This window comes from Lampetra planeri, chromosome 21 (assembly GCF_965212315.1).
Source record: "Lampetra planeri chromosome 21, kcLamPlan1.2.h2, whole genome shotgun sequence".
Classification (NCBI taxonomy): Eukaryota; Metazoa; Chordata; class Hyperoartia; order Petromyzontiformes; family Petromyzontidae; genus Lampetra; species Lampetra planeri.
Genome location: NC_136127.1, coordinates 5,634,931 through 5,660,420, shown reverse-complemented (window position 1 = coordinate 5,660,420; position 25,490 = coordinate 5,634,931). Strand labels below are relative to the sequence as shown.

Here is a 25,490-nt window from a genome sequence, read left to right as displayed (position 1 = left end):
TTATATGTAGATATGACTTACTATTGTGTTTTTACATGTGTCTGTGTGTTTGCGTGCGTGCGTTGGATTGTGTACATGGTAGGGAGACCTCTCCGCTTAGCCGAGATGCCCTATCTGCCAGCTCGGACGTGAATGAGCGCTACATAGACCTGCTGTGCCAATTCAGTCCTGAGAAGGTCCTCCCTTTTCTGAGAACTTCTGAGCAGTACCGCATCGACCAAGCCATCAAGGTAAGGCCATCTTTGCTCTGATAATATTAAGAACAGTATGAATTCTTCAGTACTCCTACCAAATGTACACCCTGAACACATTCCTTTCTGATTGATCTTTGGGTCTCTAAAGGCTTCTGTGTATTGCTGTGTTGAGCTAAAACAAATCTCTTGAGTTTCAGTATGAAGATAGCATTGATCAAGATAATCATGCATTTTGAATAATGAAGAATGCCACTGTGCCATATGTTGCCATGTGTTTGTGGGAATGTGATAGCTTGTGGAGGAACATGGGGTGAGCAGTGCCTTGGCTTACCTCCTGGAGAAGAGCAATGATGTCCAAAGAGCATTCTCCATCATGCTGCAGGTAAGCAAGTCACTCACATGTGCATCCGATCCCTTCCCCTGTCTTGCCACCACTTAAGATGTATTTGTTTAGAAAGTGTTTTTTTCATTATGGACATTTTAGCATGCAATAATTGTGTACTGGATGCGCATTGGGCTATGTTCCATAATTCCTCGATATATAATCTGTGCTCACTGGTTATTGGATAAGAAGGATTATGTTCATCCGTTGTCATTGATTAGGGTGTAAAGAAAGCCTGTAATATAATAACATTCCAGTATTGATGTTGGATTGTAATTGTAATAAATTTTGTAATATATCCTAGTTTTATTCACGAGTGAGCATTCCCCTGACTGATTGATTGAGATTTAAAACTATTGTTTTGTTTTCTTGGTTCTTTCGGTAAAGTCACGTAGAAGGGAAATAATAAAATAATAAAAATAAAACATAATAAAATAATTCTCACGACGTTTCGGCCACAACGCAAGCAGCCGTGACTTTACCGAAAGAACCAAGAAGATGAATCTCTGCAGTCACGGAAGCTTTAAATCGAAATATTGTTTTGTTATTGCAGATTTTGAAGGAAAAGCTTGATGTTCTTATGCAAAGCTTGGGTACAGCAAGCAATCAGAAAGGTATGCGTTTCTTTACAACATCAAATATTCATACACAGATAAAAATGTTCAGTGTGACTATACTCTTAGGTTTTTTCGGTAAAGTCACGTAGGTAAAAAAGGAAAAAAATAAAAAATAAAAGTAAAATATAATTTTTTTTTTAATAAAAGTTAAATATTTTACTTTTATTAATTTCCATTTATTTTTTTATTTTTTACCTACGTGACTTTACCGAAAAAACCTAAGAGTATGAATCCTTGCAGTCACGAAAGCTTCAAATCTAGAATTCAGTGTGACTACTTTTGTGGTATATCAACATCTAAGGTTGGTTACTAAATTGAAAATGGAGTAATTTATGAAGTGACATTTAAATTATAGCTATAAATGAGTATTTAAATGAAACTATGAATCAGTGTAAGTGCACTGTGTCATGGGGGTAACACATGAATGACTTTGTCTAATGAAACCATTACTGCTATTGGCATTCTTGTAAAAGGTTGTGACCTCCACTTTGACTGAAAGAATGCATTCATTTGCATCCAAAATATATTTGAGCGCATATCAGCAGTGTATATGATAAGAAATAGGGTAGGTGTTTTTATGGAGGTGACATAATCACATTTTAATCACACACATTTTTTTTCTACCCATCCCCCACCACCAAATTTTATCCTCATTGCACTGTGCGTGTCATGTATTAAGACAAAGTTTATTTTGAGTTATTGCAAAAGCAGTGTTTACCCTTTGTGTTATAGAACAGCCCACGGAAGCTGTTATCACAGAGTTACCTCTGAGAATCATACAAGTGACCTCTGCTAGACACAATAGGGGGCAGTACATTTGCTCCCACCCTGCGATAAAGAGTACTGTTCATTGCACGATTGTCCAGAGCTTAAAATGTCGCAAAAATTAAGTGCAGAACCAAATAAATGTAATGGTTTTGCAATGTGCAGCCGTTGATTGGGCTGAGACCATGAACGCACATACTTTAATCACAGGCCTTGATTCTAACCCATGATCTCTGTGGTGCCAGCTCAGCCCACTGACCTTTGACCCCTGACCCACTCAGTCACCTCTCAATCACACTTGTTCCTTTAATATTTAAGAATTGGAGTTGTAATGGGAATAAGAAGGGTTCTGTCTCGTGCTTAGTTGGGTGCATTCTAGTATCTCCTCTGTGAGTGCAGGAGTGGACCAGCGCCTCCTTGAAGGGGTACAGACAGCACTGGAGGACGTCACCCAACTGTGTCAGCGCAACTCAGGGCACCTGGGCGCGGAGGAAAGGGAGGTGTGTGCTGCTGGCAACCGCAGATATGCCTGCACTCTATATAAATCAGTCCTAGAACCTTGTACAGAATTTGTATGCTGTGTGTGTGCATACTTGTGGATACGCTATGTATTTAACTTTAAATGTAATATTTTTTACATTTCTGATTTTAAAAACTGATGACATTTTAATCTACTGGCCTTTCTTCAGTCTGCCATAAAAAATGTATACTTTAACTTATGCTTGATGTTCGCAGGGGCTTTGGTTTCCCCTTCTGGAGGTGATGATGTCACCGCAGAGGGAAATTAAAAAGATGACGTCGTCTGTCATTGCCGAAGGTGAATGTTGCAGCAAACCCGATTATTGACATAATTTGTATTTTATTTACATGGCAACAAGTTGAACCTCGATTGTTGGACTTGCAGTTCTGTACACTGATAACATATCTCCACCTGAGTGCCACTGCACACCAACAAAAGCACAGACATAACATGTGCAGGAGTAGAGGTATCCACACTAGTTTGTACACCAGTGTTTCCCCCACTACTTGTGCTATAGAACTGAAGAACCTCACCAAGCAGTTACTGAACAGCATGACGGGGTTCCTGACCTTGCCCGCGATCCTGCAGAGGATCATCCAGGTGTGATACCTACTTCTGTCTCCACATGCTTTAGGGTCAGAATTGAAAGGCATCTTTTTACAGTAAAACATTTGGGTTTCTCTATGGCCCATGTAAGATGTGTTGCAATCGAAACGTCGTATGCTATTATTTAATTTATTATTTTATCTTTATACGTGACTTTACCGAAAGAACCAAAGAATAACATGTAAGATGTGTTTATGTCAAAGCTACAGTTGAACTATATATGTGTCCTGATGTTTCTTGATTGCTGTAGGACCCGATTTACGGCTCTGGCCGATTTGGAGAGATCAAGGAGCTGGTGCTTGGGATGTTGGACACATTCAGCTACGAGCAGGTGCAAGGGACCCCAAACTTATTGAATGAGAATATAACCCATCCCACCAAAGTACACTCTATTTGCTCATTTGGTGTTGTCGGACTTTAGGATTAACCCCAACAAGGGGATGTTTTTGTATGTTACTCATTCGTCTCATTGTTGTCTATTCATTTGAGGGTTGGCGTGTACCACCTCTATCCACTTCTCTCTCACCTCCCCCAGCCTCGCTGGATTATGACGTATTGTATGAAGGCAATATCACATACAATTTCTTCAATATAGGTCCCATTAAAGGCAAATAATACCCTTGCACCACAGTTCAATGCTTTGTGCCGCATCTTGCCATGGTGTTTTACTGGCAGACACTTCTGGAGACGACTACAGGGTTGCTCAACCAGGACCTGCACTGGTCGCTGTCACAGCTCCGCAAGGCCGTGTGCCGCGGCCTGCACCCACGGCAAGATGCATGCGGGGTGTGCACCCAGCACTATGGTCGCCGGCAGAGCCCTGGTCAGCGCATCATCATCTTTGGGTGTGTATTGCCCCTCGCTAAGGGTTATTTCACTCCTAAGGTGACATGGCAATGATTTAGTTTGCGTGTTCATGGTGAGGCGCAACTGCGCAGCAGGAAAATACGGAGCGTGCGTGTGTGGGTGAGGGAGACTCCCTGCCTTTCGTAGTTAATTTTTTGTGCAGTTTAATTGTTAAATGTCATTTTCTTTTTATAGTTATATTTTTTATAGGCACTAGTTTCCTTGAACATTCAGTACCAGCAGCAAATGTTCAGCTGTATTTTGGAAAGGAGAGCAGCTTTGATGTATTCATGTACTGGACATCTGCGAATAAGAGCTTCATAGCTCATCGGATTTCTCTGGGTTTTTTTTTCCATGGCCGGTTCAGTTGTGGACACGTCTACCACGAGGACTGCTTGCGAGGCACTGGTTGCCACAATGCCGGTGAGGGCCAGAGCAACTGGAGTTGCTACCTGTGCAATGCAAGCAACCGGGATGGAGGAGTGATCGCAAACCAGGCGCACGCACGTACCACCTCTCTCGCGCAGGTCAGTCCATGGATTTGTATTGTCGAGATCTCCCCACACTGTATGGTCTTACGCCAAAAGATGAACAGGTGCTTGTGTTCGCCTTTTGCCATTCTTTGGTTTAACACTGTCGAGACAATGCCATAAAGGAGGCGGTCTCTGGTGTAGGCCAATCACACGTCAAATCATGTTTGTAATGCATGTTTTACCACGATCATGTTTGGTCAATGCAGATTTGATGCCTTGCAATAGGTGTCTACTTGGTGTTTTGAACATCTTAACACCTGTATTCTTACCAGAAAGGGTACAGCCTATTCATTTTCTCATCATTTTTTCATCATTTTTTCATCATTTTGTCCATAGATATGTGTGAACTGTTTTCGTATAATTAGTTTGCAGTAGTTTTTGTCAAATGAGGAATTTTGAGTAGAGATGGGATTTCAATTTCTAAACCCATGCAATATATTGCTTTAGTGGCAATTGCTGTAACCAACAAGACTTTCAAAATATCCTCGTAAAATTATGTATGTATGCGTTACAATATATTTATTGAGAACTATAAAATATAAAATGTGCATATTAATGTTAAAAGCAGATCACTTTAAGTAGAACATTTTTTTACAGCGTTTTATACGGTGATGTTTTATTGCACACTTAAATGTGTCATTGCAGATAAGAGTTGCATCTGCAAAAGAGGAGAAAAAAGCCACAACAAAGGGAAGCAAAAAGGTCAGCTTTTGTCAAAAATTTGTATGTATGTTATGTCATTAATAATTGCCAGCTTTTTGAACAAATCTTTATAAAAGACTGTAGTCACATGCAATTATACATCCAATTTTAGCTTTTTTAATAACTATAAATGGATGTTTACCATCATAGCATTATGATAATTATATTTCCTACATTTCACATTTAGCCATGTTATTCACATTGCATTGCATGCATCCACCCATCAATTGATAGACATAAATTAGCACTATAGAGGGGAATGAGAACTTGAGTTTTAATGTCTTCTGGTATAAGCCAATACAATATGTAAAGTGGTATTTCATTAATCTAGTAATGCTTTTAGAATGGTTGATGAGGGTTACGTTTTTATTTTAAGGTGCCTGAAGTGGTCATGGACCCTGAGCAGTTCAAATGTTTTGACGAGCTACAGAAGATTAACAAGGGTCGTTCTCGGGTGAGTCTTCTCATGTGTGTGTGTTTGCAAACATATTTCTGAGGGTTTTCCATGTGGGAGGAAACGGCAACCAGAGAAAATCCATGCATTCGAGGGAATAGTGTACCACTGAAGGTTCTGTATATATGAATTCTAGCATATGTTTTTGTACTGCCATCTCCTGATCGTCTCAGCCCAGCAGTGTTTGGAATTTCACATCTGTATGATCCACCAAACTTTACCTCAAACATTCTAGATTACAAGGGTGTACCACTGTGTTTGGCAGTGAATGATGAGCAAGGATACGTTGATTTTTCAGAAGTTCATGCACAATTTTAGCATTAAAATGCCATAGTCTGTAGCTAGACATTTAGAATAGTCTTTTAAGAAATGGTTTCTTTCTCCAATGTGCAGATCGCCATCTTGGCCGAGTTGTCCAAGAGCCACTCGGACTCAGAAGGTGCATCGTACCGTCCCCTCTCCATGGTGTCGTCTCCAGTTGGACATGAGAGTGTCTTTCAGAACGAACATTTCCAGCTGCGGTTGGATGCACCCCCACCAAAGGACTGAGTCAGGCGATCTCCAGATTTAGCATTTTGCACTTCGTTGTTTTCACAGTTACTTACTTACCAGTATAAACTAAACAATTTTTTTTATTTTACCAGGTAAGGCCCACTGAGCTAGATAGCTCTTTTTCAGAAGTGACCTGGCCACAAATGATAGCACATCGAAGTGGCTTATGTGGAAATGTATAGCAGCCAAATACTCTAAACGCATGTTTCTAAATGTGGAGGAAAAAAACGGAGGGTCCGAAGAAAATTCCACGCAACCACGGGGAGAACATGCAAACTCCAAATATACAGGTGTTAGGTTTGGGATAGAATCCGCGACCTCCTGTATACCAGACAAGGCACGTAACATCTCACCAATGCCGTGCCTCAAAGGTCGCTTGAAATTATTAATTTAAAATGGTTAAACCTTTACTTCGTGTTGTCATAAAATCGCACATGAAAATCCCTATGAAGTACTGTTCTCATTGTGTATATTTCCATGTACATTTTGCTGCAATGGTCCCTTTGATTAAAGTTGTACATTTTAGCAATTTGCTGTATTTCTGAAATTCTTCTGGGTGAAAATTTACTTCGTGCCATATGGTGGTGTAAACTAACTTGATGTAATAGACTAAAATAGAGGTATTTTTTTAAGTTGTACTGATATTCTTTCATTGTTATTCCATAATTAAAATGCAACATTGACAATTCTAAGTTCAACAGCTATGTGGTCATTTGTCGTTTTTTTATTTTCAGCTATTGTAATGTTTAAGAAAATAACAAGGTTATTTTCTTAATAACAAGGTTATTTTCTTATGAGAAAAAAAACTGTATGCCAAGTGGTAAATACCGAATTTTGGTTTATCTTGTAGACAAATAATATGCTAAAGTTGGCTAAATGTGGGAAGTTGAAAACACTCAGTTTTGTTCATATTTTCATAAAGCATTAAATATTTCAAAAAACTTTATTGCATTTTCACGACAGCCATACCTGTCAACCTATACGGTTTACACGTATTCGTGTACAGGGAAATTTAGTTTTGAAGTGCATACGGTGTACAGCACATGTTTTTGGCTTTGTGTTTATCCCTTGTGATGGGACTTTGCAGGATGAACGTTGAGATTTAGAAGGCCACGGGGTGACCAATAAAGTCTGAATTGGTCTGTAATAAGGTAGGGCACTGATAAGGGGTTGACAGATATGTGACAGTTGTAAAACAAAAATTAATCTCACGAAGTGTTTTTTTTGGACTTTAAATAGTTAACACATTCCTGCAGAGGGAGCTGGTAGGAACGTTGGGTTGCTCGGTCAATGGCCAGGGTCAACGGCGGCGTGGTGTATTCCACAAATATGCCCGACTGTGAGGGCGGGCATAAGCCGGTGTGAGTAGGTTAAACGTTGAGTTTTATAAGGGCACCACGGGGTGACCAGCCCCTCCCCACCCAGCCCCACCCCTCTCACCCCCACCCCTCCCACCCAGCCCCTCCCACCCCACCACCCAGCTCTTCCCAACCCAGCCCCTCCCGACCCTCCCCTCTCCACCCAGTCCCACCCAGCCCCACCCTTCCCACCCCCCTCCTCACCCAGCCCTTCCCCACCCTCCCCTCTCCACCCAGCCCCACCCCTCCCATTTTTGGATTCACGACGGACGGACGGACACAATAATCCCCTGTGGGCTGGTTGAACCAGGTGGTTCCTACCAGTAAAATACAACACACGTGGCATCAACTTGCCCCTTGCAGTTCACACAACGAACCACAAGGGGAAGCTCTTGAGCCTTACCAACGTTCGTGCATTATCACTCGTCGCTGCACTTTAACCCGAGCGCTTCCGCCCCATGCCGGTGTCATGTTATAAGAAAAGATCGAGAGACCTTAACGTAAACGGAAAGACGAGACATCGATTCTTAACCCCAGCGCAGTGAGACGGACCATTATTCTCACACACACACACAGAGGTAAGTCATTCGATGCTCGGTTTGACCACCACACAGTGGCTATGGCAAACCAGCATCGTACCTCGGGCGCTGGTTTTGCGTGTATTGTTTCAAGCTGTGTGTGTGTGGTAACAAGGTTATTCTGTGTTCTTTGCCCACCCCCTTTTGAAACCCATATCGAACCACACGGTGGCCAGGGCACACGAGTTCACATTAAGTGAAGGGTTAACGCTTCACGCCGACTACAGCACACAACGTGGGTAATGTTATGATGTACAGTAAAGTCTCTCTGTGTGTGTGTATATGTAAACGTTGCATCGATACAATACTGTGCACAATTGTATCAGAATTATCGTTTGCTGGGCTTCTAACCGTGCAGGTCACGTGGACGTGCCAGGCAGCAGAGGTCAGTGAAGCGGCGAGCGGGGTTGTACGGAACTTCTATGCGCCCCCGAGCCAACGCCGCGCGCGTTCACCAAGCCGACACTGCTCGCCGTGGCGAAGTGTGGTCAAAGTGCAGGGTGCTTCAACAACACATCAACACTTATACGGAACTATCGTTTTTAATGGAAATAATTAATATTTAAAATATCTTTTTTTAAACACGCTTCAATGATTTACAGCCAACGTCAAGTTGAGCGTGGACAATTAGAGCCAAGCCGAAACATAACATATACAAATGATGGTTTAAAAATATTTGTTTTTATTTTTAATGATGGAATATAGTATTGCCATCAGTAAGACATAAGTATACGAAGTTTGCAGTCGATACCACATTGGGAAGTGGGTTAAAATTTAGTTACAAGATTTGAGAATACGACAACAACAGACACGTGCAGGGAGGGGCTGGGTGGGGAGGGGAGGGGAGGGTGGAGAGGGTGGGGAGGGGCTGGGTGGGGGGTGGGAGGGGCTGGGTGGGGAGGGGCTGGTCACCCCGTGGTGCCCTTATAAAACGCAACGTTTAACCTACTCACGCCGGCTTGTGTCGGGCATATTTGCGGGATACACCACGCCGCAGTTGACCCTGGCCATTGACCGAGCAACCCAGCGTTCCTACCAACTCCCTCCGCAGGAATGTGTTTGTAGTATTTTTGCAAATTTCTCAGAAGTGTTCACATGTTTTGTTGAAGCACCCTCTACAATCAGCCCGCGAGTCCGCATGAGATTGACATCAGGGCTCTCAGCTCGCCGTAAAGTATGACAAAAATCAGATTAGTTTGGAACCAATTTTTTTTTGCCAGTATCAAAGTATTAAAGAAATAGGTTTTACCCTCTCTGGCAATAAAGCAGGTGTTTCGGTGTTCAAACACCAAATATAAACCCCATTTGCAAGGAATCACGTTTGCATTACCCACACGTACTTGTGGTTACAAACAAACATGCTCTGGTAATATGTGACATTGTGTTTTAAACTGATTGGCCTACACCAGAGACAGCCAGCCTTCTCTAGGACCAAAGTCTCACCAGTGTCAGAACAGAGAACAACGCCAAAAGACGAGCTATAAATGCCCTGATAGTGCATTGCCCTGGTACTGTCCACCTTTTTGCGTTCTCTGGTATGACACTGGTGAGACTAAGCTCTAAAGAAGACTGTCACTGGTGTAGACCAGGCAGTTTCAAAGACAATGCATATATAATTATCAGAGCATGTTTGTGTTCTTGTTTTTTCATACATTAATGGTGTCATGCATACAATGAGAGTCGGTGTACAACGACACGTTTCAAGTGTATTTTATTTCACCAGGTGAGAAGTCCATACCTTTCAACCCCTTATCAGTGACGACCTTATTACAGACCAATTCCGACCTTATTGGTCACCCCGTGACCCTTATAAATCTCAACGTTCATCCTACAAAGTCCCATCACAAGGGAGAAACACAAATTGACAAAAAAAAATTTGCCCGTATTGAAACGACTGTACGTTTCAAGTTTCAAGTTTCATTTATTAGGTATAGCCCTGTGAGCCATTCGGCTCTTGAATCGGCTGCAACAGCAGCAAACAAAAACAAACATGAACAAGAAAACATCTTAAAGTGACTATGTGCAAACAGAAAATCCAAGAAAAGACAGCAAAATATTGCAAAAAAAGCACCGTACACCAACACTGTGTGCAAAAATCCCAGTGGGATGCACGTCGTATGGACCTGAAAACTCAATTTCCCTGTACAAGAATACGGGTAAACTGCATGGGTTGACAGGCATGGGAGAAATCTTAAAGAGACCAGGACCAGGATGAATCTCATTCACAAGAGTGACACTGGAGCATGAGTGGCCAATGGGGGATGGGGGCAATTGCTGCTGAATATAATCCCAATTGAATAACACAACTTAATGTCATCATACTCTTTGGTTCTTTCAGTAAAGTCACATAGGTATGGTTCAGCAGTTCCACTGCTGGATTATATTTTTGTCCGCCTGAAGACGACCGCTTGTGTTGCGATCGAAACGTCGTGATTTATTTTAACTTATACCTAACGTGACTTTACCGAAAGAACCAAAGAGTATGGATTCCTGCAGTCACGAAAGCTTCAAATCAAGATTATTGTTATCACTGCAGTGCGGTTTAAGTTGTTTTAAATAACTTAAATTAACCTGTAGTGTATAGTATTTACAGATACACCACATCTGTGCATACATATATATAATATACCGTTCACAGGACTGGTGTGGAAAGCAGGTAGAAAAGATCTACTGTAGGTAAATCAACATAAACGGTCCATAATAGAGGTGTTTTGGGTTAGATCGTGTAAATATATAAATATGTCGTTAAAACCCGCCACCACTTGACACAGCCAACTAGTAAGGGTTGTCACATAAATAGAACGTGCCAATTCGTCACTCGTACAGCACTAACCGGTGTGTTGGAGAGCCAAGCCACAACACTTCCAACTTTTACAAACGTTAACGAGTTTGTTTTACAACGTAAATTAAAATGTTGTAAAATGTTTCGTTCACCAGCCTGTGTGAGCCTTCTGCAGCAATATTTCCCAGCGAGGCAGTTCCACGATTTGGGACATACATTTAATTTATTACACTTTAAAGACGTGGGTAATCATGGTAGTCTAATCATGAGATGGCTTTTTTTACTTCGGCAGGGACATCCAACACTTAGGACTATAATGCAGATAAAAAATGTGTCCTCGTTTATTATAATTATGGGGAAATTATCAGAGTAACTTGGGGTGGTGGACATACTCTTACTAACTTCAGTCCACAGCATTCCTATTTGTGTGTGTGATACAATGACTTACTGTATTCCATAAGAAATCCATACGTTCTAAAACCATCAATATTGTACAATAATTTAATTATTCAATATCCCACGTCATATACTGTATTATTAGGATGATTTTGAAACTGCTCACCGGCATTCATTTGAACACATTATTTATCAAGGTCACATTCAGCAGATTGTGGCCTGATAATATATAGCACTCAACAGTATACATTCGCCATACCTGCATATGCGTGTGTGGTTACATGTGTAAGTGTATGGCAAATGCACTATGCCATACAGTAATATGACGTGATTAAAATATATTCTCTGGCAGTAGTTATTTCCTTTAATGCATATCAGCATTGTCTGCTTTCATTATTGGCGTAACATTAACAGTCATGGTGTCTGTTGTCGATGCAGCAGCAGCAGCAGGGTCTCAAGAAGGCCGGCAGAAGGGAGAGAAGGGGGAGGAGGATGTCACTGGGATACTACTTGGGTCCCCTGCTCATGTTTGCCCTGGCAAGCGGTGCTCTCTACCAACTGTCCTCCAAGCCGCCCGGCTTCTCCAACACGACCGAGTCAGTGTGGAACCCAGGCTCATGTTTTTGTAATTCATAATCACACTGGAGGCAGTGCCCAAAGCGTTCGCCTTTAATATTTTGTTCTTCTTCTTGGTTCTTTCGGTAAAGTCACGTAGAAGGGAAATAATAAAATAACACAAGCAGCCGTCCTCAGGTGAAGAACAGGTCTGAATGAATTCAGACACTGTCTTTCCGACAGACCTGTTCTTCACCTGAGGACGGCTGCTTGCGTTGTGGCCGAAACGTCGTGAAAATTATTTTATTATGTTTTATTTTTATTATTTTATTATTTCCCTTCTACTTGACTTTACCGAAAGAACCAAGAAGATGAATCCCTGCAGTCACGAAAGCTTTAAATCGAAATTTATTTTGTTATTGTATAATGTGTTAATGCAGATTTTTTGTGCTTTAAAATATATATATTTGAACTTATGCACACAATGCCAATATGGATCCATATGGTAACCGAGAGCGTTCTAAATTCATTGCCCGTAAACAATGTGGTTTCTAAGAGTAACCAGTGAGTGTGAACAAATTACGTCATGCATGCAGAGCATCCGTTGATATGGTTTTTATTCGCTGATCGTTACTAACTAGTTAGAACACTTCACAAAATTGACAATTAGTTAAAATATTGATGTTCCTTATTCATACGTTTATTTCTCAGAACCATTTTGGGTCAGGCAAGGGGGTTACTCGGTTGAAACAATTTAACAAGGAGTACAACAGTGGCCAAAGAAGGCTGAGAATCACTGTACTAAATAGATTAGTTCTCATTTTATGAAAATAAGAAATGTCACTTGTACGAATTTGCATTGACAATATTTTGCTACATGATCCTTGTTCAGCCCCGATACTAATTGTGAATTGCGCCTAATCAAAAAAGATATGTAAATTAAAATAATTTTGAGGCTCTTGGTAGTACAAAGCCCCTGAAAAGGGAGCTCCCAAATTCATTTAAAATGTTGCACCTCTGCATGTTTTTTGAGAACAAGGTACCAACAACAAATTCCACATTAGTAGGCTTGTTCTGAAGCACAGTGGTAATTTTGCAATAAACTTCTTGAAATAATATATTCCGCTTTAAAACAAGTCAATTCATTCTGCAGGGCACTAGTGAATTGTATGGTTCTTGCAAGTTAGTTAAAAATACACATTTCCACAACAACGCTCTGAATGTTTAATATCATGTACAGGGTGGGTAATAAGTCCCCTTATATGTCCAGTAGATTCATGTAAAATGGATATTGAGATTTCTAACCCATCCTGCATGGTGCTATGCACATGTTTAGTCCTTATGTTAATCCTCCCTCAAATGAGTGTCTCCCCACGCTACAGTTTTTCGCCATCTATGCTCACCACCTTTACTAACCCGCACTCAATAGCATATTGAAGTATGACCACGTAACCCTGTGTAGTACATGAACCTTTATTGTATTATGCCCTATGGCAGTGCCATAAGCTTCCCATCAAACTTGGAGGAGCTGCAGCAGCTGGCGAAGGTGCTCAACTCTTACAAGGCCGAGCAGACAGGCTATGTGTTGCTGCTCTTCTGCTCTGCTTATTTGTACAAGCAGACCTTCGCCATCCCTGGCTCCGTATTTCTGGTGAGTCGGCTTATACTTTTAACAAATGCTCCCATATAGCCCCAATGCCCTATCAACACATGCTTTAAAAATATTAATATCTCACAATTAGCATTAAAAGAACATGGCAAGTGCTGTTATTGCACATCTATTGAGGTTGGTGTTAACAATGTGGTGGTGTGGTCAATGCCTGCCTTTGTGTTCCCAAGATAAATGTTCTCACAATCCACTAGATATTCATTTTAAGTCTTAGTTGACCTAGAAGAAGCCAGGGATTAGTTAATACCCAGTGTCCCATTAATTCAAGCTTGGGTTGTCATGATCGTAGTGCAGTGGATGAACTGCTACACCACTGTACCCCACAGACACACATGAAGGTCTTTATATAGCCACACAGACTGTTTGGGCAAATGCTGCTAACAGGAACCTGTTAAGGCTGGTAAAACACAAGGGAGCGATGAGGCCAGTACCATACCTGGCTGAACTTGTATCCCCAATGCTGATGTATGCATGCCACTGCAACTACTGCACCAACACTGCCAGCACACAGGCACAAACAAAGACAAAGATTTCCTGTATAGCCTTAACAGACTTTTGGGACAAGTGTCGTTAGCGAGCACTTTTGAAGGCAAGTGCAGCGAATGGGGTGGGGGGGGTGAGTGACCAGCATCATGCCTGGCTGCCTTTTTCTCCCCAGTGGCAATGTTTACGCATTGCAACAAGGTACTCATTTAAGGCTGAGTCGACTTAGGGGAGGCCCAGGACTGGTTTAGATAATTGTCACTGGTGTTGGCCATGAGCGGGAATTGAACTCGGTGGCTGGGTTCGTATTGCAGCACGCTAATCGCGACATTATTGCTCGTAATTCGGGAGTGGTGAGGCCAGTACTATACTGATGTACGCATGCCACGGCAACCACTGCACTGCCAGCACACAGGCACAACAACAACAACAGCCATTCGCCACTAAGTGGTGGTGACATCACCACGACGCTTGTGCCAGGCTGAGTGCACTTTGAGACCATGTGAAGTGTCGAAGGCCCGCTGACAGGCGGTCACAAGACAGAACTAGGATTTACAGACCGAGATGACTGGCAGATGCACCACCTGTCCCCACTACTGTGCCAACGTGCTGTGTTTTAGCTGCCTGGCACTCCACTTGTTGTGAGTGCCGCTTTTTTGCCCTCCGCTGTTGTTGGAGGGCAACTGCCTCCAACTGCCCAGTAGCCTCCTTCACGAGCCTCCTCCACAGAGGCCGATCTTGACACCGCTGGTACCCAGTCATCGGCAAGTCCATTATGGGGCAAGGTGGGGATGACCCTGCTGGAACTGCAGTGCCTCAAATATTGAAAGAAGAAGAAGTAGTCACCCCTGTGAGTGGCTGGCTGAGGTGCCATCTGTTGATGTACGGATGGCAATCCATAGTCTGAGACCAGGAAAGCTGCTGAGGGAGGGTGGTGTTTGTGTGCAGACTGCCCTATATGACATTATTACAACAGTCTGGACCACTGGACAGGAGAGGTCCTGGAAAAGATTAATCGACACCACCTTGTCAGATAGGCTGAGGAGAGGCTTGCGGAGCCCCAATGTGGTTTCAGGCCGGGGCGGTGCTGCACAGATGCAATATTCTCTGTACATCTGCTACAGCAGAGGTGTAGGGAATTCCAATAGGAATTACATCTTGCTTTATTGACCTGGTCAAGGCCTATAATATCATCAATAGGTCAGGGCTCTGGGTTGTTCTGTGTGCTTTTGTAGTGTCTGACTCTCTGGCCATAATCATTACGGACCTTCATGATGGTGGGCAGGCCCAGGTAAAGATATGTGGCCAGGGGTCAGAGCCATTCCCTGTTTACCTTTTGGTGCAACAAGGATGTCCTCTGGCTCCTACATTATTTTATATATTTTTAAACCACGTAGTTCAAGAATATTTCCATGGCTGTGCCGGGGGAATTTCCATCTAGTACAGATACAATTGGAGGCTGATCAATGCCCATGTGTGGTCAAGAGATGGCTCCCTATTGGTCATACAGGCACACACGGGTACACATACATGCATGCACTTATGCCTCCAAGTGTCAATCTCATTTTAGCCCACTACTACTGATGGCTCCTTTCGTTATGTAGACTGGGCTTAGTAATACTTTTAAATTAAATGTATAATTCTTAACGAGGTTAGTAAACATGTCACATGCATTTGTCCACATTGTACATTTGGAAGATTCATAATTCAGACTGTACATCTCATTCCTTCTGCTGGAATGATTCAGCATCAAATGTTATCTGCCCCTTAGGCACACTGGCTGTATTTTTATTAATGAAAGCCTTGTGCAACTCTTGAGTCTGTTTGGATCAAATCTACTCATATTAATGTAACACTGGTGGCGGGCGGTGTATGTGTGTGTGTTGGCAAGAACGTCCTGGGAGGCGCGCTCTTTGGCTTTTGGCGAGGTCTGCCCCTCTGCTGTTTGCTCACAGCCTGTGGGGCTACCTGCTGCTACTTACTGTCCCGCTTATTCGGTAAACAAATCATCATCAGCAAATTCCCAAGCAAAGTCGAGGCATTGCAGAAAAAGGTGAGCATGACTAAAGCCAGTCAATCACTGAAGTGTAATGAGAGATGACACTTTGCAGCATTTTATTTTATGTAACGTTACATGAAAACGTATTTTTTGTTGACAACTGATCACTACACCAGACTGTAGCCAATTGAGCTGCATGATAAAACTTGACGAGCAAATGTAACATGTAACATTACTGTCTATTTTTTTGTTTATTAAAAATGCTTTTAAATTTAGCCAACTTCTTTGGAGCCATGTGTGATATTATTTTATAAAGTATGTCAGCGTAAACATTGTTTGCATTTTGTTCTAATTGTTCTTAAAATATCCATGGCTCTTGTTGTTGGACTGTGTTGTCTTAACCATCATGTTACTACAAACAACTATTTCGTTTAAAATAATTGCAGGCACCCCTCGCTTTTGGGACACAATGCTTTCCTGGAAACCCTGTCATAAATTGGATTGTTGTAAATCTGACTCTATTTCCCATAATATAAACAGTAGACACATCACTTGTGTTTCTGCTTTTATCAGTCATATTTATTAGGGTTTAATATATACATTTTCTACAAAAACACTCAAAAATAACAAAAGTTCCACGCGAAGTCACATCAGAAGCCAGACTGACTGTTCAAATGTGTTGGGAGTCATGTCAGAAGATGTGTCGTAAATCAAGTTTCTGCGTCTTACATTTATGGTGGCATTATGTTTGTATGTACTTCTTTTTCACGGTACGTAGCCAACCGTGCTAAGCGGAGGTGCGGGAGAAAGACAACAAACTTAACACAAAAAGCAGTTCTTAACCAATGAGCTTTCAATGCAGATTTAAAAGGGCATCGCTCCAGTGGCTTTCTAATATCAGAAGGAAGAGCATTCCAGATGACCACAGAAGCGCATCTGAAAGCGTGCGTTGCAGTGACTGTCTTTGTTCAATGCTTAGCTAAAGCACTGCGAGGATGACAAGCCTCTGCGAGGATAAACGTCAAAAATGTGGATCTTCGTAAATCGGACCGTCTTAAACCGGAGACCGCCTGTATTTGGATACCAATGGTCCAACCCTCATGATCAGCAAAGAAGGATCTTCATTTGCTGAGCCATGAAGATTATGCCTTAGGCAAATGGATACAAATCAATTATTGACGTAGAAAAACCCAGTGAAGCACTCTTACTTTGCCAGTACTCTGGTATTTTGCTAAATTTGCACAGCTGCCCACCACTAAAAGGCCTTGATTATAGCCCACCATTAAACGGCCTTGATTATAAATGTGTAGCTGTCACTAAAATGAATTGTACATAATTCATGCATATATGCAAGTCTCCATTGCTGCAACTGACTAATTAATTGAGTCCATGAAATGCATTCGTTAAAACAACACAGAATAATTAGCATGTGGTTTCACACTTGTACGTTTGTTTTAAATAGATGTTAATTGTGTGTTTGTAATTGTGTGTATTTCAAGGTGGAAGAAAACCGTGAGAGCTTGTTCTTCTTTCTGCTCTTCCTGAGGTTCTTCCCAATGTCCCCAAACTGGTTTTTGAACATCACAGCTCCCATCATTAACATTCCCATCAAGCATTTCTTCTGCTCGGTACTAATAGGTAAGCAAGGCCGATGACTGAGCTTAAAATAAGCCACACAATACATACAAATATTAAAATATTACAACTGTAAGGTTTCATTCCTCATTGGTTCCACAAATAATCAGAATGTTTTGGTCATACATCGATCAAAGAGTGGATTATTTTTTTGCGTTATTTTTACTGTCGTGTTCATATTTATATTTTTTCCGTCTCGTACGGTTATGTATACTTTACGAGCATAAAGTTAGCACAAGAATATCAATTGCATTTACATTGAATAAAATAATACATTTTCAAATGCACAATTTGATGCTCTTGAGTGTACTTATGTTAATGAAACAATGCATATGTCCAGTACAAACATTTTAAAAAAATGTGCCTCGAGTTTCCTGGCTGGCTGCGCTCTTCACCCCAACAATAACTCTGCTGCGAGTGGCTTCTGCGGGCGTTACAACCGCAACTCGCTGCGTAACTGGCTGAATGGGATTTTCCGCGCAACAAAAAAACCCATTGAATTGAATTTCAACGGGAGAAGACGTTTGGAAGGCAAATAATTACAATAGATCGCGACACCGAAGAGGTGGGAGTAACGAATAGAAAAGATTGACACGGTTCCTTTTACAATGGCTAACACATTCCTGCGGAGGGAGCTGGTAGGAACGTTGGGTTGCTCGTTCAATGGCCAGGGTCAACGGCGGCGTGGTGTATTCCGCAAATATAAGTACGATAGTTATTTTCCATTGCACAGCGACTGTGAGGGCGGGCACAAGCCGGCGTGAGTAGGTTAAACGTTGAGTTTTATAAGGGCACCACGGGGTGACCAGCCCCTCCCCACCCCCGGCCCAGCCCCTCCCCACCCTCCCCACCCAGCCCCTCCCCACCCTCTCCACCCAGCCCCTCCCCACCCTCCCCTCTCCACCCAGCCCCACCCCTCCCATTTTTGGATGCATGACATATTTTGGTGTTCGGAGTACAGGATTGTGAGGAGAGTATGATAATTATTTTCCATTGCACAGCAACATGTTCTCTACGAGTAAGCTTAGAAATAAATAACTGAAAGGCAAATTCAGGAGCACCGCTCTCGTGGCGTCTACACACCATGACAGCCAATACATCTCGAGGGCTTGGCCAGGTCAGGCCAACGTAGGTCAGCACTAGATCGTGAACTTCAAACCCGGCGCTCTTTTATGGAGGCAGTTAGACAGGGTTTCAGAAAACAATCGCTTTCTGAAAAGACATTCCCACCAATTATATTTCGATTGTCCGATCCTCGTCATTTTAAATAAAGGAATTTCCTTTCGGAATTCTGCAGCTAGCAGTGCATTTGTCTTGTGCGAGAGGACTGACCTTGAAGATTAATTCAAATAAGTAATTCTGAAGTTACGTCATTAGACCTGATTCAAAATAAATTTAGACCTTTTTATCCGTACGTAGGGAACATCTTTTAACGCTCTCTAAATATTGTTCATCGCATATCAACAACATTGAGAATGTTCAGTTTTAGAGCTTGAATAAGGCTAATTAAATGAAAAAACAAATATAATGAGAATATATTTTTGTGACTTAACTAAGACCACCACTTTGCTTCACTTGAGAACCCGGTTTAATCACAGTTGACTGAAACCTGGATTCAAACTCAGGTTTTCAGCCGTGTTAGCTCCAGCCACCTGATGTAATTTTTTGCAGCAGTTTTGAACTGATACGTTGCCATGCAACTTTGTTCCTTTAATATTTTGAATAATATATCACCAGTTTCTGTTTTGGGTGGTTTCTTTCTTTCATTCAACATTAGTGTCATCATTTAGTACAACGCTTTTAATCTTTACCCTATTTTTTATTCTATGCTTGTTATTTTTACGTGGTTATTTGTTCGACTTTAGCTGTTATATTCATCATCGTTAGCACACAGGTTTTTCGGTGTTTTTCAGGATTTTATCTCTCTGTCACTTTTGAGATTGATCAGCAATGTATAAAAACAAACAAGTCCACAGTTTTAGTCAATATCAGTAATTCTAATCATCGGAAGCATGCTTTCGCTATAGGTCATCATTTGTCATTCCTATTTGTTATGTAAACCTTTGCAGTAATGTATAGGGAGGGGCATGAAGGAAGGAACCATCATCTTATGTCTGTTTTATCAGCTCATTAGTGATGACGTGGCTGAACAAATTTCCACCGTGGTTCTTTTTATTTAGCTGGTATTGCTGCTTCGATCCATCTGAATATTTCTGTTAGATCTTCATGGAAGAAATGTTTTACATCAACGTCTACAAAGCATTGGGTCTGGCACTTTGATGTACACCATACCATCCCAAACGGATTTTAACGAGTGGATACAATTCTCCATAATTGTTCCGCAGGCCTGCTGCCATACAACTTTATCTGCGTGCAGGCGGGTTGCATCCTGTCCGAGGTGTCTTCCCTGGATGACGTCTTCTCCTGGGCGACCATGCTGCAGCTGCTGGCCATTGCGCTTGCGGCTCTGATGCCCGGAGCTCTCATCCAGCGTTACAGCCACAGGCGACTCAAACCTCTCGCCGGGGAAACTGACAATGGCCTGTCCATCGAGACACACAAATCCAAATAAAATTAGACTCTTCCTTGTCACCCTCTCCTACCATTGTTTCCTCCACCTTTGAAACCAAATGCCAAAACAAATAGGCGGCATTGCCTCTATGGAGGTTAAACCTATTCTGTACTCTGAGGGTACTAGTCTCGCAACTGAATGTAATTTAGATTTGTAGCCCAAATGGATTCTGACATTGGTGATGAGAGTGTCTAATTTTGTAGAATGAGAATGAAACGAAAGAGGGATTGTTTGGAATACTGAGCAAGGAATCGTGATTTGAAGGAAACTGTGAGCTTCTGCAAGGTGGCTTCTGCAAACGCATCGCTTGTGGCAGATGGTCGTTGGTTTTAATTTTGAAATGGCACAGATGCACAGTAGTTACTCGAGCAGTATTGGCTGGAATGGACAGTCAAAAATCATTGAGAACGTGACAATAAAAACGTGTATGTACTATACTCTTCACATTTAACAATTATTGCATTTGTCACTGTACACATCAGCTCATGTTACTATAGAATAGTATGTGATTAATACATAAAACTGTGAATTCAAGATAAGCTTAGGAGTTTGAACAACTTTATTATCACATTCTCAATATGTTTGACCTGATACTGTATATTCACACACTGTGTATGTATCTGTGCATATGCAAACTACATATGATTTTAAGACGTAAATAATTGAAAGGGGTTTTTTTACATTTATAAATGTAAACAAGTATGATACTTGGAATGTATGACTAATTTTGCACTCAAATTTCAACCAAGTGTATTATATAAGAATTCGGGCTGTGAGAGGGTGTAATTATGTGTTGCCTCAAAGATTCATTGAATTGTCTCAGATTTGGTGGTCGCAATTCGTTGCTCACACTTAAAATTCTAACTTAGCAAATTTTGAAACACGTAATCAACCAGGCTATGCGTTAATTGTGTGTTAACCGACTCTCTGTGTTGTATTACATTACATTTCGATATTTTACTTGGTTATTTAATTTTCGTGTGCCTGCCTCCTAATTTTCAGGCTTGCGTGCCCGTGCCGCGTTGTCAGCTTGCTCCTCTCTCTGTGTGCCGTTGTGATGTCTGTCTGCTTGTATGTCTGTCTATAGTTTTTTCTAGTTAGATTTTTGTTGCGATTTCTTTTATGCCTGATGATGATTGCTTGTGTTGCAATCGAAACGTCGCAATATGTTATTTTATTTTAATTTATTATTTTATTTTTAGACGTGACTTAACCGAAAAGAACCAAAGAATAATTCCTGCAGTCACGAAAGCTCCTAAATTAAGATTTCCAAATCCACTTTTTGTTTTCTGTACTTGTGCATGTGGAATCCATACCAGATGCAGGGTGCCATGAAAAACTTGTTTACAGCAAATGTTCTGAAACTCTTGTGTACTAATGGGCGTGAAAATTGCATTGCTTTCTTAAATCTTTGTTTTTTAATTATTCCTGATTTTAACTCCTCTGACTGACGCTTGACTACTCACATTGGCATTTCACTACTAAATTTTGATTTAAAGCTTTCGTGACTGCAGGGATTCATATTCTTGGTTCTTTCGGTAAAGTCACGTAGAAGTGAAAGAATAAAATAATAAAAATATTAAACAATAAACTTCTCACGACGTTTCGACTGCAACACAAGCAATCATCATCAGGTGTGAAATCCACAGCAAGAAAATTTGAAATCCACAGCAATCAAATTTTAAATTTTCTTGCTGTGGATTCCGCACCTGATGATGATTGCTTGTGTTGCAGTCGAATCGTCGTGATAATTTTATTGTTTTATATTTGTATTATTATTTTATTTCCCTTCTACGTGACTTTACCGAAAGAACCAAGAATATTACACTACTATTTCAGACATTACATTTAATTTTGGAAAGCATAATAGGGTACGTATTTAAATTCTATGTGGTGGTCCCTCAGGTCTGGAATAACCGAGTGAAATTGTTTGGGATCTAAACTTCCTTGTCCTACATTAAATCACTTGGATCTCAGATTTACTTTCAAGTGTATGTGGTTTGAAAATGTAAGTTATCATAGTTTTTGTTTGTGAAGCGTTATTCTAGCCTTGTATTTCGTTGTCCTCATACCATGTTGATTGCACGACTTTGTCATTAGAAACTTGACCATGTACAGTTGAATCTTTATTGTTCTTGGTTCGTTGCTGTAACCAGGTGTCTGGTGTAACCAGGTCTAAATCGAAAATAAGCATTAATTATTCAATGGGGTTTACCTAAGCCAAAGTAAAACCAAAACCAAATATAGTTGTGGTCAAATGAAAATTAAATAAATCCTCCTATCTAGATTTTAAGTTTTCGTGACTGCAGGGGTCCATACTCTTTGGTTCTTTCGGTAAAGTCACGTAGGTATAAAATAAAAGAAATTAAATAAAGTAGGCCCACTTCAGCAATTATTTCTTGCTGTGGTTGTCCCACCTGATGACGGACGCTTGTGTTGCGCCCGAAACATCGTGATTTAATTAATTTTATTAAAAAATTACTGTATTCAAATTCTTACTTTATGATTTAATACTTTGAAGATTATATATGTAATACACATGATACTTGTTGAGTTTTTCCTAAGCCTTGTTTTGGTAAACACTGTAAAACACATAGGATTTAAATGTTTCCAGAATACAAAACAACAACTACGAATGACATTAATTCAACTATTACGGTTATTTTCTATTATTGACAGTATACTAGATTAAAAATACGAAATATAAAAAAAAATTCCGCTTGCCAATCCATGAGAGCAGAAACTTCACGATTGAAATAATGTATTCCAAATGATTAATCAAATACATTTCAATACAATGTATATACCTCTGCAAAAATAATAGCCGCATGAAGCAAACAGATATTTGATGTGGTTGGAAATTTGTGAAGTAAATTGTCATCACACTTGCACTGCTGTGAGTTTCCTGTGTTTTAGAGACCAGATTCCTGGCGCTGCCATAACGTAGCTGCCAATTAAATTGTTTCAAGAATCATTGTCATCTATTATTCAATTCAAATAAATTATACTGCGAAGTGAAATGCCAGCTTAGTTGAATGCCAAATAACTTTATGCCTTATACATTTTAATGGTAGTTTATTGAAACATGATTGTTATAATTTTGACTGCACTTTATTTAGGTGTATTGTCACCCTCTTAAGAGATCTTGCACATGAAAACATCGGAAATATATGGAATGCTATTCGCGTTTTTTAAGAACTGTATAACGATGCAAATTGTTTTTATTGTACTCACAATTGGGATTACACCGAGCATTCATTACCCCCTACTGGCAATTGCCCATTTTGCAGGCCAGTGCCGAGTTGCCTCGTGCTGCACAGTGACAGCTGCCACTGGGGGTGCCCTAATGTATGAGATGTGATGCAAAGCGGTTCAAGTTGCTGGGGAATTTCAGTGCCAAATAAATGAACAGAGTATTAATTTTTCCGGCTGTCTCGGAGTTGTCTTACGGGTCCATGAACATCCAGAGAGAGTTGAACACAGTATTCACGGTACACAGGTACTGCATAACTTGTGAATGAAGATGTAATGCATTACATCGTATGTCAGTCGAGGCCAGTACGTCGTCATGCCTAGCCATGGATTAGAACCACGTCGGACGGGACTGGCATTTGTTTATACAATGCAGTGCTATAATTCCTAATTTCAATGAACACCTGAAGGAAATGGATCCACGTTATTGAAATGCAAGAGACAACATGTATTTTCTCAAGTTTATTTTGTATTGGATACAGTGAGATCATGCAATGAATGTCTTCCTTAAGTTAATTATATACACATTTGACAATAACCTACAACACAGACCTCCACTGTGTTCATAACAGTAATTAATTTGTACAGATGTCTCCTCTTAATGAAGTTGACGTTATTTTTAAAAAAGGTTTTCAAATAATATTTTCCAAATAAAGTGCATTTAAATGTCACAGTACAAAATAAATAGATAAATAAATACACTGCATAGAATTTCAAAGATTGCAAAATAAAGTATTTAAAAACAGCACATCCAAATATATGGTTCTGTACCATTTTAGTTGTTCACATGAATGTAAATAATTTAATAAATAACATACAGTCTTGAAGATCAATTCCATACATAATGCACATTTATAAATAGTGAATCTATACTGCTGGGGCGTTGGTGGAGGCAGTTGGTACAGACATGCTGAAGTGTCTTTTAACACAACTGTGTAGGTTTGATTGGTGATGCAGGGATAATTATGTCTGCAGTTGCAACTCTATGAGCAGTTTGGCTCGTCTTTTGTATTATGCCGTGAGTTGGGATTAAGTCGTCATAAATTGCAGGTGCAACTTGAAACATGGCTGCAAAAATGGCAACATGAATGAACTGTGGAATCTTCACTTCTCACAAACTGAGCCTCTGCCCTTCAATAGCACACATGATACATTAAATTTAATGTGCATTGAACATTTAACATTGCAAAAAATAGAACAGGAAATACTGTAATCGTTTTCCTATTTGTAGGACACATTATTAAATTGTGCCTTCACGTAAATTAAATCATTCGTGCACTATTGAAGGGCAAATGGTATGTAAATAAGTTATCAGTGCATTGATCAGTCAGCAGTATTATTTTTGACTGCTGGTGCATTTAAGGTCGTGGCTGTGTTGTATGCTGAAGGCATGGTGCCTTATTTCATCCCAGTGTCCACAATCATCTTTAAATCGCATATCTGTATCATCCAGCAGAAGTCTGTTACCAGTCTACCCGGGTCTTACTGTTATGGGTTGCATTTAAGAGCAATAATTAGCCAGGTTATTGAAACCTTGGAAAACGTTTGTACTCGGAGTCAGGCTAAGGTGATGAGAAAAGCGAATTCACTATTGATTCAAAATATTTGTAGGGCTTATGAATATCAATTTGTATATAATTATATGGAAGCCTTATTTCATAGCCTCCTTAATGTAATTTATATTTAGATTATTATTTTTAAAATGCAAATTTCTTTCATTCCTTTCTGCAACTCCAGCAATCTGCATTAACATTTCCTCAACGTAAAAAAGAACCCTGGTATTTTTGTGAATTATTCTTGTACAACACAGTGCCATCTAAGCTGCATTAAACGTCGCTCCGAGGCAGACCCGGTCACATTAAATATATTCATGTAGAGAAGCTCTATTAATAATAAGCTTCTATATAAGGAGGTCTTTAAGTTGTTTTAACAATCTGTTTAAATAAACTTGCTAAAAATGTATTTTAAGCTTTGTGAAAGATCGTTGAGTATTTTTTTTTTCATTTTGGTGTACATTGAAGTTTACCCTAGGTCCTATGC

The 25,490-nt window shown here is 40.5% G+C and overlaps 2 protein-coding genes across 3 annotated transcripts in view; both read left to right on the top strand.

Moving 5' to 3' along the window:
* The window catches only part of VPS8 (VPS8 subunit of CORVET complex), a 32,388-nt gene extending 25,517 nt beyond the window's left edge, over window positions 1–6,871 (top strand). Inside the window, exons 34-45 of the mRNA XM_078603815.1 lie at window positions 83–230; window positions 487–576; window positions 1,130–1,190; window positions 2,358–2,458; window positions 2,694–2,775; window positions 2,996–3,078; window positions 3,335–3,415; window positions 3,760–3,929; window positions 4,298–4,457; window positions 5,109–5,165; window positions 5,542–5,619; window positions 6,013–6,871. Coding sequence (XP_078459941.1) covers window positions 83–230; window positions 487–576; window positions 1,130–1,190; window positions 2,358–2,458; window positions 2,694–2,775; window positions 2,996–3,078; window positions 3,335–3,415; window positions 3,760–3,929; window positions 4,298–4,457; window positions 5,109–5,165; window positions 5,542–5,619; window positions 6,013–6,168 — 1,267 coding nt within the window. The 3' untranslated portion in view covers window positions 6,169–6,871. The remainder of the gene's footprint in view (window positions 1–82; window positions 231–486; window positions 577–1,129; window positions 1,191–2,357; window positions 2,459–2,693; window positions 2,776–2,995; window positions 3,079–3,334; window positions 3,416–3,759; window positions 3,930–4,297; window positions 4,458–5,108; window positions 5,166–5,541; window positions 5,620–6,012) is intronic.
* A 1,064-nt stretch (window positions 6,872–7,935) lies between these two features.
* On the top strand, window positions 7,936–23,622 carry TMEM41A (transmembrane protein 41A). 2 transcript variants are annotated; one of them, XM_078603813.1, is made up of 6 exons: window positions 7,936–8,107; window positions 11,724–11,881; window positions 13,338–13,491; window positions 15,884–16,045; window positions 17,491–17,629; window positions 19,972–23,622. In XM_078603813.1, the coding sequence occupies exons 2-6, from the start codon at window positions 11,778–11,780 to the stop codon at window positions 20,196–20,198; spliced, it is 786 nt and encodes a 261-aa protein (XP_078459939.1). In that variant the 5' UTR covers window positions 7,936–8,107; window positions 11,724–11,777; the 3' UTR covers window positions 20,199–23,622. The 2 variants fall into 2 exon arrangements, with proteins under 2 accessions (XP_078459939.1, XP_078459940.1); XM_078603814.1 differs by lacking the exon at window positions 7,936–8,107 and adding an exon at window positions 8,143–8,342.
* The last annotated feature ends 1,868 nt before the right edge of the window (window positions 23,623–25,490 follow it).